General features: G+C 36.7%; 4 protein-coding genes across 8 annotated transcripts in view; 1 reads left to right on the plus strand and 3 right to left on the minus strand.

Moving 5' to 3' along the window:
* The window catches only part of LOC109543735 (rho GTPase-activating protein 26), a gene marked incomplete at its 3' end in the record, with an annotated part of 44,470 nt that extends 40,308 nt beyond the window's left edge, over nt 1-4,162 (minus strand). The window contains 1 exon segment of the mRNA XM_048660879.1: nt 3,802-4,162. Within this exon segment, the coding sequence (XP_048516836.1) occupies nt 3,802-3,961 (160 nt within the window).
* LOC125502516 overlaps nt 1-13,839 on the minus strand; it is a 49,518-nt gene that overhangs the window by 11,568 nt on the left and 24,111 nt on the right. The window lies entirely within an intron of this gene.
* On the plus strand, nt 4,398-7,439 carry LOC109539024. The gene is made up of 7 exons (XM_019906534.2): nt 4,398-4,804; nt 5,166-5,379; nt 5,607-5,726; nt 5,779-5,908; nt 5,964-6,289; nt 6,346-6,533; nt 6,589-7,439. Exons 1-7 carry the CDS (start codon nt 4,688-4,690, stop codon nt 6,781-6,783), a joined length of 1,290 nt encoding a protein of 429 aa, XP_019762093.2. The 5' UTR covers nt 4,398-4,687; the 3' UTR covers nt 6,784-7,439.
* The window catches only part of LOC109539026 (protein goliath), a 14,465-nt gene continuing 8,109 nt past the window's right edge, over nt 7,484-13,839 (minus strand). For 2 of the 5 annotated variants that reach the window (XM_048660882.1, XM_048660880.1), the window contains exons 2-7: nt 13,070-13,187; nt 12,941-13,012; nt 12,729-12,811; nt 12,261-12,357; nt 11,541-11,690; nt 7,484-9,013 (exon numbers count right to left, since the gene is read on the minus strand). In XM_048660882.1, coding sequence (XP_048516839.1) covers nt 8,777-9,013; nt 11,541-11,690; nt 12,261-12,357; nt 12,729-12,811; nt 12,941-13,012; nt 13,070-13,147 — 717 coding nt within the window. In that variant the 5' untranslated portion in view covers nt 13,148-13,187 and the 3' untranslated portion in view covers nt 7,484-8,776. Of the gene's footprint in view, nt 9,014-11,536; nt 11,691-12,260; nt 12,358-12,728; nt 12,812-12,940; nt 13,013-13,069; nt 13,188-13,839 lie in introns of all 5 variants that reach the window. The other 3 variants (XM_048660881.1, XM_048660884.1, XM_048660883.1) reach the window with 3 other exon arrangements.

Here is a 13,839-nt window from a genome sequence, read left to right on the forward strand (position 1 = left end):
TATCAACTGATATAGTTGCATCAACAAATGATGGTGCTGCTGTATGGAAAAATTTGGCCACATATCACCAGCGATTAATCAACTGTGTTATTCAGGTGCCATACACTTAGCAGTTCGTGATAAATTATATAATAAAAATAAAAGTCCATTGGAAACAGATTTAAATCCTACAAGTGAGGACTCTGAAAATGACGAATCTGATAATGACTGAAGAATTAGAGTCTCTTGACATAAAGAATTATAAATTAAATGTTCCTAAATTGTTGGATGATTATAAAAATATTATTTGTAAAGTAAGGAAAATTTCCTATCAGTATTTATACCATTCTTCATAATCACGTAAAACCGAAATTCGAGAAAGAATATAATCTTATTCTGGATTGTAAAACAAGATGGAATAGTTTAGAGGCCATGTTAGAAAGATGTGTACACCTAAAACAATGTGTTGTTTTAACTCTGAATGACCTTAATGCTTCTCATATGTGGAATGAAGATGAAGAAGAATATTACAAAGTTGTAGAACTCCTTAAAGTTTTAGATCCGATAAAAGTAGCAGCCGAAACTTTAGGTAGACAAGACGCAAATTTATTAACAAGTGAAGGTATATTTGAATTTTTGCTGGGTGAAGTACAAAATGTGAAATATGAAATTAGTCAGAAATTATTACACGCTATAAACGCACGTATTGAAGAAAGAAGAGATACAGTATTAGTTACACTTATCCTTTATTTACAAAATTCTCAAACTGTTTTAACGAAATCTTCTAATAAATTCCTTCCATTAGCAACGAAAAATGAGATTATTAAGTTATCCGGACAAGTATTATCAAGATTATATAAAGATTACTTTACAGGGGAAGAATGTGATATTCAAAAATGTGATGAAAGCGATACTCAAGAGCCAGACAATGTTTTATTGAAAAATGCTATGGAAGTGGCAATTAATAAATATTTAAAGGAACCGGAGAAAGTGACATTCTCTACTTAAACTCTAAGAAAAGAGTTTTTCGCTCTGGAAGCCACAAATAAAAGAACAAAAAAATTATAATTATTATATCAGGCTTTAAAAACGATTAAGCCTAGTTCGGTTGCAAGTGAGAGGGTATTTTGTTTTTCGGGGAATTTTGTGAATAAACTAAGGACACGGCTAAATAGCAAATCGATAGAAATCCTATTTCATTAAACAATAAAATGAATAGAATATTTAGATTTGTATTAAAATTGTCCGGAATAGAAAATACTCGGTCCTTTGCTTAATTGTCTTTAAAACTAAAATTGATTTTAATAAGTATGTATGCATAAACTTTATTTACTCTTGTCTTTCGGCTTTGATTATAATTTACATTATATAATACGCAGTTATATATTTTCTAATTGTTTTTAATAAGTATCCAACTGTATCTAATAACATTGTTTTTTTTTTAAATAATATGGTTATTTTAAAAATATGAAAATATATTGTTTTTATTTATTCGAASCCTTTGCTGAATAACTCGTTTCACTWTTATAAAAATATTTGCATCCTTATATGTGAAAATTATGCATAAACAACGAATAATTGTTTTTAACAAAAGAGATAGACTTTCGAGGCCATTTCTTCTTTCTTCTTCTTAAGAAGAAATTCTACCGAACGACGGCCTAAAAACCCGAAAAACCAACTTGTTTCAATTGTTTTTAAGTTAAATAATCCTGGTAAACTATTATTTCTTTGYTCTACTAAATTGCATAAAWAATTTTTACTATCAATAAAATTGAACAGTAAATKATTTCAGTCAAAAACTGCTTTTAACCACCCTAAATTTTCTGTTCGAATTACAGAATAGTCGAGTAAAAATTTATTTTATAAAAATTCGAAACCGGTATTCTAAAATGTCGATTTTTGAATAATCCCTACTTTCCACTAAACGAAAATCGACAAACCAATTACCAAAGTGCTTGTAGGTAGTTTTCGGAGACGTTCCAAGTGGGCTGGTTGTTCTTAATAAGGATCTAACAATCACACATAATCCGACGATGCAAACTTAATATTAATGAGGAAATATGTAGGTGTAGTTAACGAAGCAGGACAAAAATTGATGTCCACAATGAAGCCCCCAGAGGTGCTTAGAGAAAGCTCAACTACATGACTCATGTGAGCTGTCGAAGGCAAAAATCGACGCTTTTTACGTCTCTAAATCCCTCTCTTTAAGCATTTCACGCCGGCTAAAGCGATTTAAATGTAGTTAACCCAACGTCAAGAAATGATGCTTAGTATTCACAAGGTGCACCTTTTAAACCTTATTAGAAAACATTGTCATTGTTCAATAATTGGTTCGACATAAATATTTACTGACACCAATTCGGAGTATGAGACTGTAACGAATACTGATCGCCTTGAGTGGTTTCAGGATGGATTTGAGTTGAATGCGATCCAACCTCAATGGGACAATAACATTAAATTGCAAAAGGTTAAGAAGTGAAAGGAAAATTCGGGTGCAGTGATAGGCTTAAATAAGGCGCGTTAAATTTGGTTGAACTGTTAAAACCGAGCTGGGTCTTATTTGCCAATGCTGTTAGGCTCTAATTGTTAAATGTCACTAAACACCACAAATCCTGCTAACGGTAATAAATTAACCGCCACTAGATCGGCAAACAAAGCAATCGATTTCGATTACTTATGAGTTGAGAATAGGCTTAATTCTGCGCAATTTCCATACCGCAAGAAGTGTAATAAGCAGATAAGACTGGTTGTGGAATAAAAATCTGGTGGCTAGCTCGAGGCCATCAAGGCCAGGCCTCATCTTTCTACTAGATAGGTTTACTCGCTCATAAACCTTATTTGACTCAATCAGAATATTACGTGCGTTCCATGGGGTCAGGCGAGTAGAAGCTTTCACCAAACAGAAGAAAATCAGTATTCATGTCCCAAATGAACACATTAAACTGTCGCCAAACAGCCACATAATTCGAATGTGACCAGGTGTCGCAAAGCTTTTAAATCGGTTTTCCCATGGGGGTTTGCTGGCTCTTTTGTACAGTCACGGTTCCTTTAAGTCGCTTAAAAGACCCACCCTAATAGAAGATGTTCAACAGGAAATGCATTGATTGTTTGAGGCATGAAGAGCGCGATTAAAACTTGAAATGGTTTGGAATTTTCAGTACAGTTGCCAGCTGAATCAGATGCGACAGCCAAATGCTTCGTTGCATTTTTCGCGTTGAAAATCGTCCATTATTTCAGTATTTTCGCACAGGATCGTTTATAAACAAAACTGCATCGAACAGGATTAATTTCCTGATATTAAAGAAGAAAATCAGCTATGCAGGTCTGCTAAAAACAGACCCTCAACGATGTGAAATTGGAATTGAAGCTCAAAAGACGAACAGGGATCAAAAGATAAACTCCTTAAGAGAAAAGCCCCCGAGAATACGAAAGCAGCCCTCAAAGAGAACAACAATAATGACGTCCAATTGGGGCTGTAAGAGGGTGGAGACCAAAATCAGTCGGGGAATTCCATACACTTATGCGCGTTTTTCCTAGTACCATTCCAGTAAATGCTTGAACCCCAAACAGATCAAAGAATCATCTTCAGCACTACTTAATAATTTAAAAAAACCTTCCAAAGCCTTTTGAGTCCATCTGAACTTCAGGCCTTTAAGCCCAATTGCAAACAAGAATTGAATAACCCACTTAGCACCTGCAGAGGGTGAAGACACTTCGCAACGCATTTATGTGGGGCTCTGCTGCTCAGTAACAGTAAAGGTTCAGGGGCGTAAATGTCCAGCCCCTTAGCGAAAATTGACTGACAATTAGCACCGTACTTACGTTTAGCAGCCGTCAAAAGGTCCTTAACTTCCTTAGTTATCCTCTTAATTTGCTGATTGGTTTTCTCCAACTCTCGTTCATGTTTATGTAAATTCTCCCTGAAATAAGGGCTATCACTGAGACACTCGGTAAACTCCAAAGGGGGCAACACGACTCCCATGTTTAGGGCGGCTACAGTTTCACTCGCTTATCTAGCACTGATCCGCACACTCGAATTATTTCAAACACTAGAAAACCGCCATGCAATTCATGAACGCGCGTTACATTTTCGCTGTAGTTGAACAAACGGTCGATCTACTCGGTACGTTAGAAAAACATCAACTGAGGAAAAAACAACCTGTACGATTTCTGTCAGCCATCCAGTGTGAAGTTGTTTGTTGAACTGTTACCAGTTGCGTTTCTAGGCGTGACTCCTGTCATGTCTCCAAGAAATAACTATTTATGCTTATTTTTTTTTGACGAAAATCATATTTTTTGCATACAGAAATTTTTCAATATTATGTAAACTCCTCAGTTGGTTCCACGAGAAATTTCAAAGACACTCTTACCTGACGTCATGCCAATATAACCCTGAACCACTTCCAGCAAACTTCATCGAGTGCCCACTGACAGCTGGGTTTGTTTTGTTGTTTGTTGAAGTCAGTTTGGAACATTTTCAAGTTATAAATGCGAAAACCCAGTTTATTTCCTGTTGTCCTGCGACCGAACTGAGCTCTTTGTGCCGGAAATCCAGCAAAATGAAAAAGTAAGCAAATCCCGAACAGAGGATAGATGATGATGCGCTTTGGATCTAAATATAAATGTGTGCGATTGAACAAAAGATCGACGTAGTTTTTGGCTGAGTTTATTGTATCAATTTGTACTTGTCGTTACATTATTCCGAACGATGATAGTTCCCTTGGAAATATTGGAGTTAATTCTGCTCAAATGCGATGGGAAAACTTTGCTTGCGGGAGCAAATGTGAGTGAGACGTTCAAGAACACCATCGAGTATCTTGGCAAGGTATGCAAGCTGATTTTGATGTTTTTAAACCGTTTTGGGCGACTACAGCCTTAACTGTAGTAATAATGCTGTAATAATTAAGATTTTACTTCAATTTGCACACGATTCTGATACTACTACGCCTTAACATCTCTTCGCACTGTGTTGGTAGTTCTTTACTCAAAGAATCTGTAAAATGTAGAACTTTATTTAAAGGCCCACTGAATTTTTCGTGTATAGATAAAAATTACCAGCCAGTTTTGAACATACAACCCACTTACTCCTGATCGTTTTAAGCAGCTCTCTTCTTAACTCGTTTACTTTCAGTTCATTTCGTTCAGTTCCTTATCCAAGGTTGCTTAATATTTTGATTGCTTTTCAGAAAACGAAGCTTTGGGAATGGTGCTGCAAAGAAGACATACCAGAAGAGCAGCTGGTGGAATACCTTCAGACTTACGAAGGCTACGATGCGAAGGAAAAGTGGAGACATGTTTATTACAATTGGGGGGCTTGGGAGCAACATGATCCCCATATTTTGAGCCCTAAATTATGCACAAACATTGAAGTGCGAAGGATATCTGCCATAGCTGTTTCAAGTGAGGATTCACTTAAATATCAAATTTAATTGCAACTAATAGGACTTACTTACCATGTAGATCGAAGGCTAAGTATTTTTGGAACATTAAGGCAATGTCTTAATGTTGCAAAATTGATACATCTACTAGTTTCAAATATGTGTGAATAACTTTTGGCTCCTATTTTGCTTTAACTGGAACTTACATTAACATAGTCTAAAATAAGTGTTTTTTTTTCAACATTTCAGACAAATACATCGCAGTGGGATCTGAAGATGGCCGACTGAAAGTATACACTTGCAACAAGGAATTGTTATTCGTGCATCGAATCGTAGCTGTAAAACTGAGCAAACTCACCTTTATTGGAAGTGAGTTTCCGGCTAAATTCCTTTTTCTCTGATTAACCACATTCGTTTTTAGATCAACGATTGGATGATTCGCACAATTTTTCCATATGTTTAGTGGTCGCGTTTAATAATGGTCTTTCAATACTCTCCTATGACGGTCTTGAGAAACGGCAATACGATATATTGGATGTCATATCGCATAGGCGAGTTGAGTGAGGTTGAGTGAGGGCCTTAACAGTAAATCAGTATTTTCAACAGTGTTTTTGGGAAACATGTTTGCATTGAAAAAGTTGGTGGCAGGATGACGATCGTGGAAATAAACAAAAGTTGCAGCGGAGGGTATAATGTAAAAGACGTCTGGTTCACTCGAATATACTCCCCTACTTGCACCACTACCTACAACATGTGGAATGGAAAGTGCACTTTTTTAATAAACGACAGACTGTGCACGGTTTGTTATAAAAGCCCCGATATAACGCCGATGATGGAAATGACTAAGGGGGTACCAATCAAGTTCCACTCGCCTTTGATGCTCGACAGTTCAACAACGCAGATTCTTCGCGACAATGTTATCATAAATATTTGTAAGTACTTGGCAGTTACTGGTGGGGCTGATGTTGAACTTGCTCATTAATTGCAGATAAAAATGCTGAAAAATCTTGCCGATTGTCCGATGCGGTTATAGAAGATTATGTGGAAATTGTGATACTCAAGCCAAACAAGGATTTCAGCATAAAGATGTTCAACACCTGGGAGATATTCAGCAGCAATATTACCAGCACTTTTCTCTATGGAAATACACTGCTGTTTGGCACATCTTGTGGTTCAGTAAGTGTTAGCACCGAGGCAGGTTTCCTTCTGATCAACAAACTTTGTTTTGCAGGTGTATTTTTACCGCCTACAAAACTGGAAGAATTTCGATATGAAGAACTACACTTCCAAGCAGATAATCGGAAAACATCCGATCATATCAATGGCTGTGAAAGAAACCGAAACGGAAAGGAAGTTTTATGTGTGTTCAAAATTCGCCGTTCACGAGATAGTGAGTTGGATTCCGCTAGCAGGCTCATCCACGTAAAAAATACCAAAAATAAAAGTGATATAAGAACCTCGGCCTAGATGCTCGGGGGTAAGTAAGACTAACATTGATTTTCTGTTGTTTTTTATATTGAGCTCTGGCTCTTGTTAGTGTTAATGTAACTAACAATTATATATGAATCAGTTTTCGATTGCCTAGATAGAAAGGCCTTTGAGATTCAATTTTTTTGTATGTTTTTGCCAGAAAATGCATTCTGATCGGTTCAAAACGATTAACTTTGCGTATTTTGGGGCTCAGATTTATTTCGAATCGCGATCCCCGCGACTTTAATACAGCAATCAGTTGCTCAAGTGAATGTTTTTTTATTTATCTATGTGACTGAATTTTTACCTAGCCTATCATGCATTTCGTATGTGTTCGTTCGTTTATTAAAATTGCGCCTGAAGGCGTTCAACGGTCAGGAAACTACTGTGAGTTTATTTTCATGTTATCTGTTTAATGGGAAATGTATTAGTAAGTTGGACAATACCCAACTAAACAGGATGTTCCAGCAAATGGCCTTTCAATAGTTCGCTCAAGTTGGTAGAACATCCTGCATAGTAAATATGTCCCCTTCTAGATCACGTCTAGTTATTGATATTGCAATATTGTACTGTGTTATGTATGTTAGATACATTATATTTTGTATATGCCAACATACTGTTTTACTCCAACGCGTCTTAAACGAACAAAAAACATGTTTTGAAAGTAACATAATTAATTTTATTCAGTCGTTTAAACATAGCTTCTGGTATATACAGCTTACTTAAGTGTCTTATTGATGAACGTTTTGTCAGTTTACAAGCCAATTGCTTAGTTTATACATAAAAAATCCAACAAAGGGTCAAGGCACATTTTGATCAAATCATTACATTATGCGGAAATCATGAACTAGGTTTGCTCTCCTGAAGGCAGAAATTAGTCAACGCCCACAAAGTGACATACCTTATTTAAAATAGTTGTGAGTACATTATTTTAGAAAATGCGTTGACTTCCTTGCCAGCATTAAATACTACATCTACTCTATGTTAGTTGGAAGAGCAGTGGAAAAATAGTTGATAAGCCACTTGTTTTATGTTCGTTTTGATGCAATTAGCAAAGTTTCAAGAATTAAAAAAGACGATACTGAGAAAGCACATTCATGGTGGAATACCAGCTTCCAGCTGTTGAGTCTCATTGTCTTGCACCCAGAAAAAGATGAACAACCATAGCTTACACATGTAACTTTCGTAGCAAAAAATCCAGTGGACCCCCGGTATAGTTCGGGCAGTTCCACACTTACAAACTATTTACAATAAAAACCGGTTAAGGACTATTAAACAACTAACATAAGTACTAACAACTTTTGTAAATTAAGTCAAAAGTACCACTAAACAATCGTCCCCATACGGACAAGGGTTAATCACTAAAATATATCACAAAATGAGGGAGAAGGCAGTCGAAAAACTAGCTTAAAATTGAATACCAACCAGTCCAGTTCGTTAACCGACATGTGAATGTTTTGCTTGAATTTTGATTTGAGGGCGAATACATAATAGTTCAGCTTTAACGACGCAAGTCAATATCACAATCGAATGTTTTTTCTCCATGCTAACATTGCCGCAACTTTGTATGTAAATAAGTACAGCTTATTCATAACGCTAATTTGTCATATTCTTTAAAATTTTAGTCAGTAATTTAGAATATGTGCTACGCTAATCTTATTCTACAATGTTCGTGATGTCCAGACGAGGAAATGGATGCTTTATTGCTGTATGGCAACCAAAATTCAACTGATGAACGAATTGACTATTTGAACATTAAATGACTGGGGATAGTGCACCATGAAACTACGGTCCGATATTACCGGATAAACCGCACAACTTTCACATTGTCCGATAAGTATCCTCGACCTAGGCTTAACTAGTCAAGGAAAATTAGAAATTGCCCCCTTAAAGAGCGGGCTTTCCATCTATCACGTGGTCAAGGAAAAGAACACTTTCATACTGGATGCTCATTCTTGCTCGTGGATCTCAATTATGTGACTGGAAGAGGGCTGTGAGTGGATGTCCGGTTCCTGAGCCGGTACAGGAGCGCCACAATTCTCGCACACATCCAAGCGCTGAGACTTCTGGACACCACCAGATACGTTAGCTGAATAGTTTTTCGGTCCTAAACTCGGCGTCATTTCGTTTGGAGTGGACGAACGGCTGCTATCGTCGTCTCTGGAATTGTCAAAAGCACAGCGTCTCTGGAAAGGAGTTGAAAACGTGATTTGTGAACGGAAAACCAGTGCTGTTGAGTGAAAAGTTTGGTGGACCAAGAGAGTTGGACTTTCCAAGTTTTCAAAGATTGAGACGTGGTATGTTTGACACAACGGAAGTTCTGATTTAAAATTTTTAACCCAAGGCAAGTAGCAACTTGCCGATATCAATTTGATTCTGAAAGTGTTGAAAAATGTGTTGAAATCGCACGAAAATCTGATTTTTGAGATTCAAAATACAGTTCTCGTTTAAAAAAGCAGAATTTATAAAATAGGACAAGCACAAAGCTGAAACTGGGACAATCTATAGAAGACAGTTGATTCTAAAAATGTTGGAAACTTTGTTTAGATCGTATGGAAACCTGATTTTTGAGAGCTTTGAAAAATCTGGTCTGAAAGTGAACGGTTTCAAACTAGTGCTCTGTTTAAAAAAAAATAACAATTTCTGAACGAGCACAAGCAGAAAGCTGAAACTTAGACAATCTATAGAAGCCAGTTGATCCTGAAAGTGGTGAAAATATTGTTTCAATCCTACGGAAACCTGATTTTTGAGAGCTTTGAAAAAGCTGGTCTAAAAGTAGACGGTTTCAAACTACAGCTCTTTTAAAAAAATCACAATTTATAAAATAGGACAAGCAAGAAGCTGAAACTGGGACAATCTATAGAAGACAGTTGATCCTGAAAGTGCTGAAAAGTTTGTTTAAATCGTACGGAACCCTGATTTTTGAAAACTTTGAAAAATCTGGTCTGAAAGTAGACGGTTTCAAACTACAGATCTTTTAAAAAAAAATCACAATTTCTAAAATAAGACAAGCAAGAAACTGAAACTGGGACAATCTATAGAAGACAGTTGATCCTGAAAGTGCTGAAAATTTTGTTTAAATCGTACGGAAACCTGATTTTTGGGGGCTTTGAAAAATGTGGTCTAAAACTAGACGGTTTCAAACTAGTGCTCTGTTTTTAAAAAAATCACAATTTCTGAACGAGCACAAGCAGAAAGCTGAAACTTAGACAATCTATAGAAACCAGTTGATCCTGAAAGTGGTGAAAATATTGTTTCAATCCTACGGAAACCTGATTTTTCAGAGCTTTGAAAAATCTGGTCTGAAAGTGGACGGTTTCAAACTAGTGTTCCGTTTTAAAAAAATCACAATTTCTGAACTAGGACAAGCAGAAAGCTGAAACTTCGACGATCTATAGAAGATAGTTGATTCTAGCAATGTTGAAAATTTTGTTGAGATCGTAGGGAAACCGGATCTTTGAGAGCTTTGAAAAATGTGATCTGAAAATAGCCGGTTTCACAATAGTGCTCTGTTTTAAAAAAATCGCATTTCTCAACTCTGACAAGCAGACAGCTAAAACTGGGACAATCTATAGAAGACAGTTGATCCCGAAAGTGGTAAAAATATTGTTTCAATCCTACGGAAACTTCATTTTTCAGAGGTTTTAAAAATCTGGTCTTAAAGTAGACCGTTTTTTAAAAATCAGCTCTTTAAAAAAAGCACAATTTCTGAACTTGCGAGAAGCAGAAAGCGGAAACGTGAACAATCGATAAAACACAGATGATCTTGAAAATGCTGAAAATTTTGTTTAAATCGCACCGAAACCTGATTTTTGAGAGCTTTGAAAAACGTAATCTGAAAATAGGCGGTTTCACACTAGGGCTCTGTTTTAAAAAAATCACAATTTCTGAGCTAGGACAAGCAGAAAGCTGAAACTCGGACAATCTTTAGAAGACAGGTGATTCTAAAAATGTTGAAAATATTATTTAGATCGTACGGAAACCTGATTTTTGAGGGCTTTGAAAAATGTGGTCTGGAAATAGACGGTTTCAAACTCGTGCTCTGTTTTGAAAAAATCATAATTTCAGAACTAGCGACAACCAGAATGCTGAAACGTGGACAATCTATAGAAGGCAGTTGATTGTGAAAGTGGTGAAAATATTGTTTAAATCGTACGAAACCTGATTTTTGAGAGGTTTCAAAAATCTGGTCTAAGAGTAGTCGGTTTCAAACTACAGATCTTTTTTAAAAAAATCAGAATTTCTAAAATAGGACAAGCCAGAAGATGAAACTCGAACAATCTATGGAAGACAGTTGATTCTAGAAATGTTGAAAATTTTGTTCAGATCGTACGGAAACCTGATTTTTGAGAGCTTTGAAAAATCTGGTCCAAAAGTAGACGGTTCCAAACTAAAGCTCTTTTTAAAAAAAATCACAACTTCTAAAATAGTACAAGTACAAAGCTGAAACTTGCACAATCTATAGAAGACACTTGATGATCTGCAAGTTTTAAATCGACGGGAAACATGATTTTTGAGAGCTTTGGAAAATCAGGTTCGAAAAAGGACGGCTTTAAACAACTGCAATCTCTTCAAAATCCCCAGCATAAGATCTAGAGCAAGTAGCCACCTGGCATTTTCACAGTTGATCGAAGAGTAGTGAACATTCTCTTCTGGGAATTTGGCATATTTTGTGAAAATTGCACTAATTATAGCGAAGGAAATTTTACCTACTTGTTGATTTGAGATAACAATGGCTCTGATCTCAGGCAACGGACTGATGCTGCCACGTCGAGGACTCAATGGTTGGCTAACGTTGGAGTTCTCAATGATATGATCCTCGAGCCCATCAATCTGAAGAATGCTCTCCTGACTGCCAGTAAACTGAAACGTTGCAATCCACTGATTAAAGCCGCGTTTATAAATAGTATGGTCGCACTAATTACCAATAAACAGCACAGTACAGTGCGATTAGCGTTAAAGCGGAGGTAAATCGGATAAGAGTCGTTAATCCAATGCAAGCGTCATATACATGGGTGTTAATTGAAAGCGAGGAGTTTCGGAAAATTGGTTTGATTGAAAATCTGTACGTGGATTTTAGATGCGGAACCGGGAAAACAGAACAAACATGCAATGGAAGCACAAATCTTTCGGGTTACGCACAGTGATGAGTTAGTTCAGTCAACCCGCTGTTAATCTCACCAAGCAAACACAAAGTAAATGCTTCTTTACCTCCACCTAAAGTGAAAAACCAAAGTCTCCAACAGGAAAAGAAAGTGTGTTGTGCAACTTGTGTCGGTTGAGTGTGGATGTGATGCGCTATACGTAAAAATATCACAGCGGGATTAGGAAATTTGGGGACGAGTGCACACTTCGCCCCTGGTCTATTAATCTACGGCTCTAAAGTACTGTCTAGAACAAATAGGTGTCCGGATGGAACAGAGCATTACTGACCACGAAGCCGTAATGCTTCAGGATGTCCATCTTGCACATTGGACAAGTTCGGTGATCCAACAGCCACGGGTCTATACAGTTTTTATGGAATTCGTGTCTGCAATCAAACGTATTTTTTTTTAGGAAAAAAAGTGAATAGTTGCATAAATGGATGTTTTTAATGAAACAGCACCTCCGCGAGCGTTAATAGGCAAATTTGCACAGCATATTTACCAATTGCAGTGCTAGGAAGCAGGTAAAGTGGAAAAACAATTCAAATGACAGTCAATAATTTTTTTCTCACCTTTACTCATGCTCCAAATCACGCAATTGTTTAAATATTGACTGTTTGCACATCTGGTTTATTGAACCATCGAAATAAAGCCACCGGCTTTAATTTGTGCAAATCAAGCGCGCTTATCTGTAATGCACTTGGGTTTGTTGGGTGATTTCCCAATGTTAACTTTTGCACGAAAATTTCAAACTCACCTACAAGGCAGAATTCTCAGAGTTTCACTTAGTTTATAGGGCTCTATGCAAACCGCACAGCACTCGCCATCGCCTTGCACTTCCTGAAACCCACAAAAAACACTCTGCTTGATTGGTCGCTTGCTTTAAAACGTATCGAACTTGCCAGTTTGCGGTTGCCGCAAACTCCGGATTTTTCCCGGAAAACCCGATTATCTGCTTTAATTAATTACCTTGTCATCCATCTTGATAGTTTTCGTGGGTATTTTCGACAGCGCCTTTTTGGCCGCATTTCCCAATTTCCTCTACAGAAAAAAACACTAGTTACAACTCGGCAAGCAATGCGCAAATCGGGTTCTTACTGTAAGTTTATCCTTTGTCCGGATGTACCTGAATCTTTGCACGTAGTAAAACACAAGCCATGTTAGGGAGATGATCATCAGCACTATGAAGGTGATGGAAACGAAAAGTACAGAAGTTCTGAAACAAAAAACGGTTAAAAATGTTTTCGAGTGTAAGTTTCAGTCAGTTTTTCTTTACTTTGTCGGCGTTGTTTATTTTTGTGAACACTGAAGGTAAAAAAAGTTTCGTTCTTAATGTTCAATGGAAGTTTTTGATTGGCAGTTTATTTATTTCTGTGTCTAAATTTCATCTTGTCCTAGTCGATATTCGATTTTTCGCAAAGTTTTTCCTGCCCACAACATGCTCTGCTTATGCACGATGCTTTGAGGCAAAGGCGGGTAACTTCAGTGAGTAATTTATTTGAAACTAGTCCGGATATAACGAACTTGAAAAATGAACTAAAACTGGTTCGTTATATCCGGAGTTCGCTATAAGCGAATAATAATACAAAAACACGTGGTGTATTTTATTTCGTTATTTTTACATAGAGCAGTAGAAGTTAGTAGGTATGACTAAAAAGAACACAAAAAGATATACAAAATTCAATTTAAAATCTACTTCATAAAGTCTGTAATTTTTGTTTGTACATTTGTGCTGCAAAAATTAATGTTATTTATGTAGTTTTCAAGATCTCAAAAGGACTCCCAGATATGATTAGGAACTTGGCGTGATTGTAGAAAATTCCGAGTTTCTGACACTTTTTTTGTCATTTCAGAAATGGTTGGAACAG

This window comes from Dendroctonus ponderosae, unplaced genomic scaffold (genome assembly GCF_020466585.1).
Source record: "Dendroctonus ponderosae isolate FM_Combo_2020 unplaced genomic scaffold, Dpon_F_20191213v2 Dpon_F_20191213_1, whole genome shotgun sequence".
NCBI classification, from domain to species: domain Eukaryota; kingdom Metazoa; phylum Arthropoda; class Insecta; order Coleoptera; family Curculionidae; genus Dendroctonus; species Dendroctonus ponderosae.

What these genes read in the sequence shown, in the direction of transcription:
- LOC109539024 (XM_019906534.2), top strand. Translation starts at nt 4,688, where the DNA reads ATGATAGTTCCCTTGGAAATATTGGAGTTAATTCTGCTCAAATGCGAT. An exon ending in CAATGTTATCATAAATATTT is followed by an intron (nt 6,290 to 6,345) that starts GTAAGTACTTGG and finishes CATTAATTGCAG; the next exon opens with ATAAAAATGCTGAAAAATCT. An exon ending in TTGGCACATCTTGTGGTTCA is followed by an intron (nt 6,534 to 6,588) that starts GTAAGTGTTAGC and finishes TTTGTTTTGCAG; the next exon opens with GTGTATTTTTACCGCCTACA.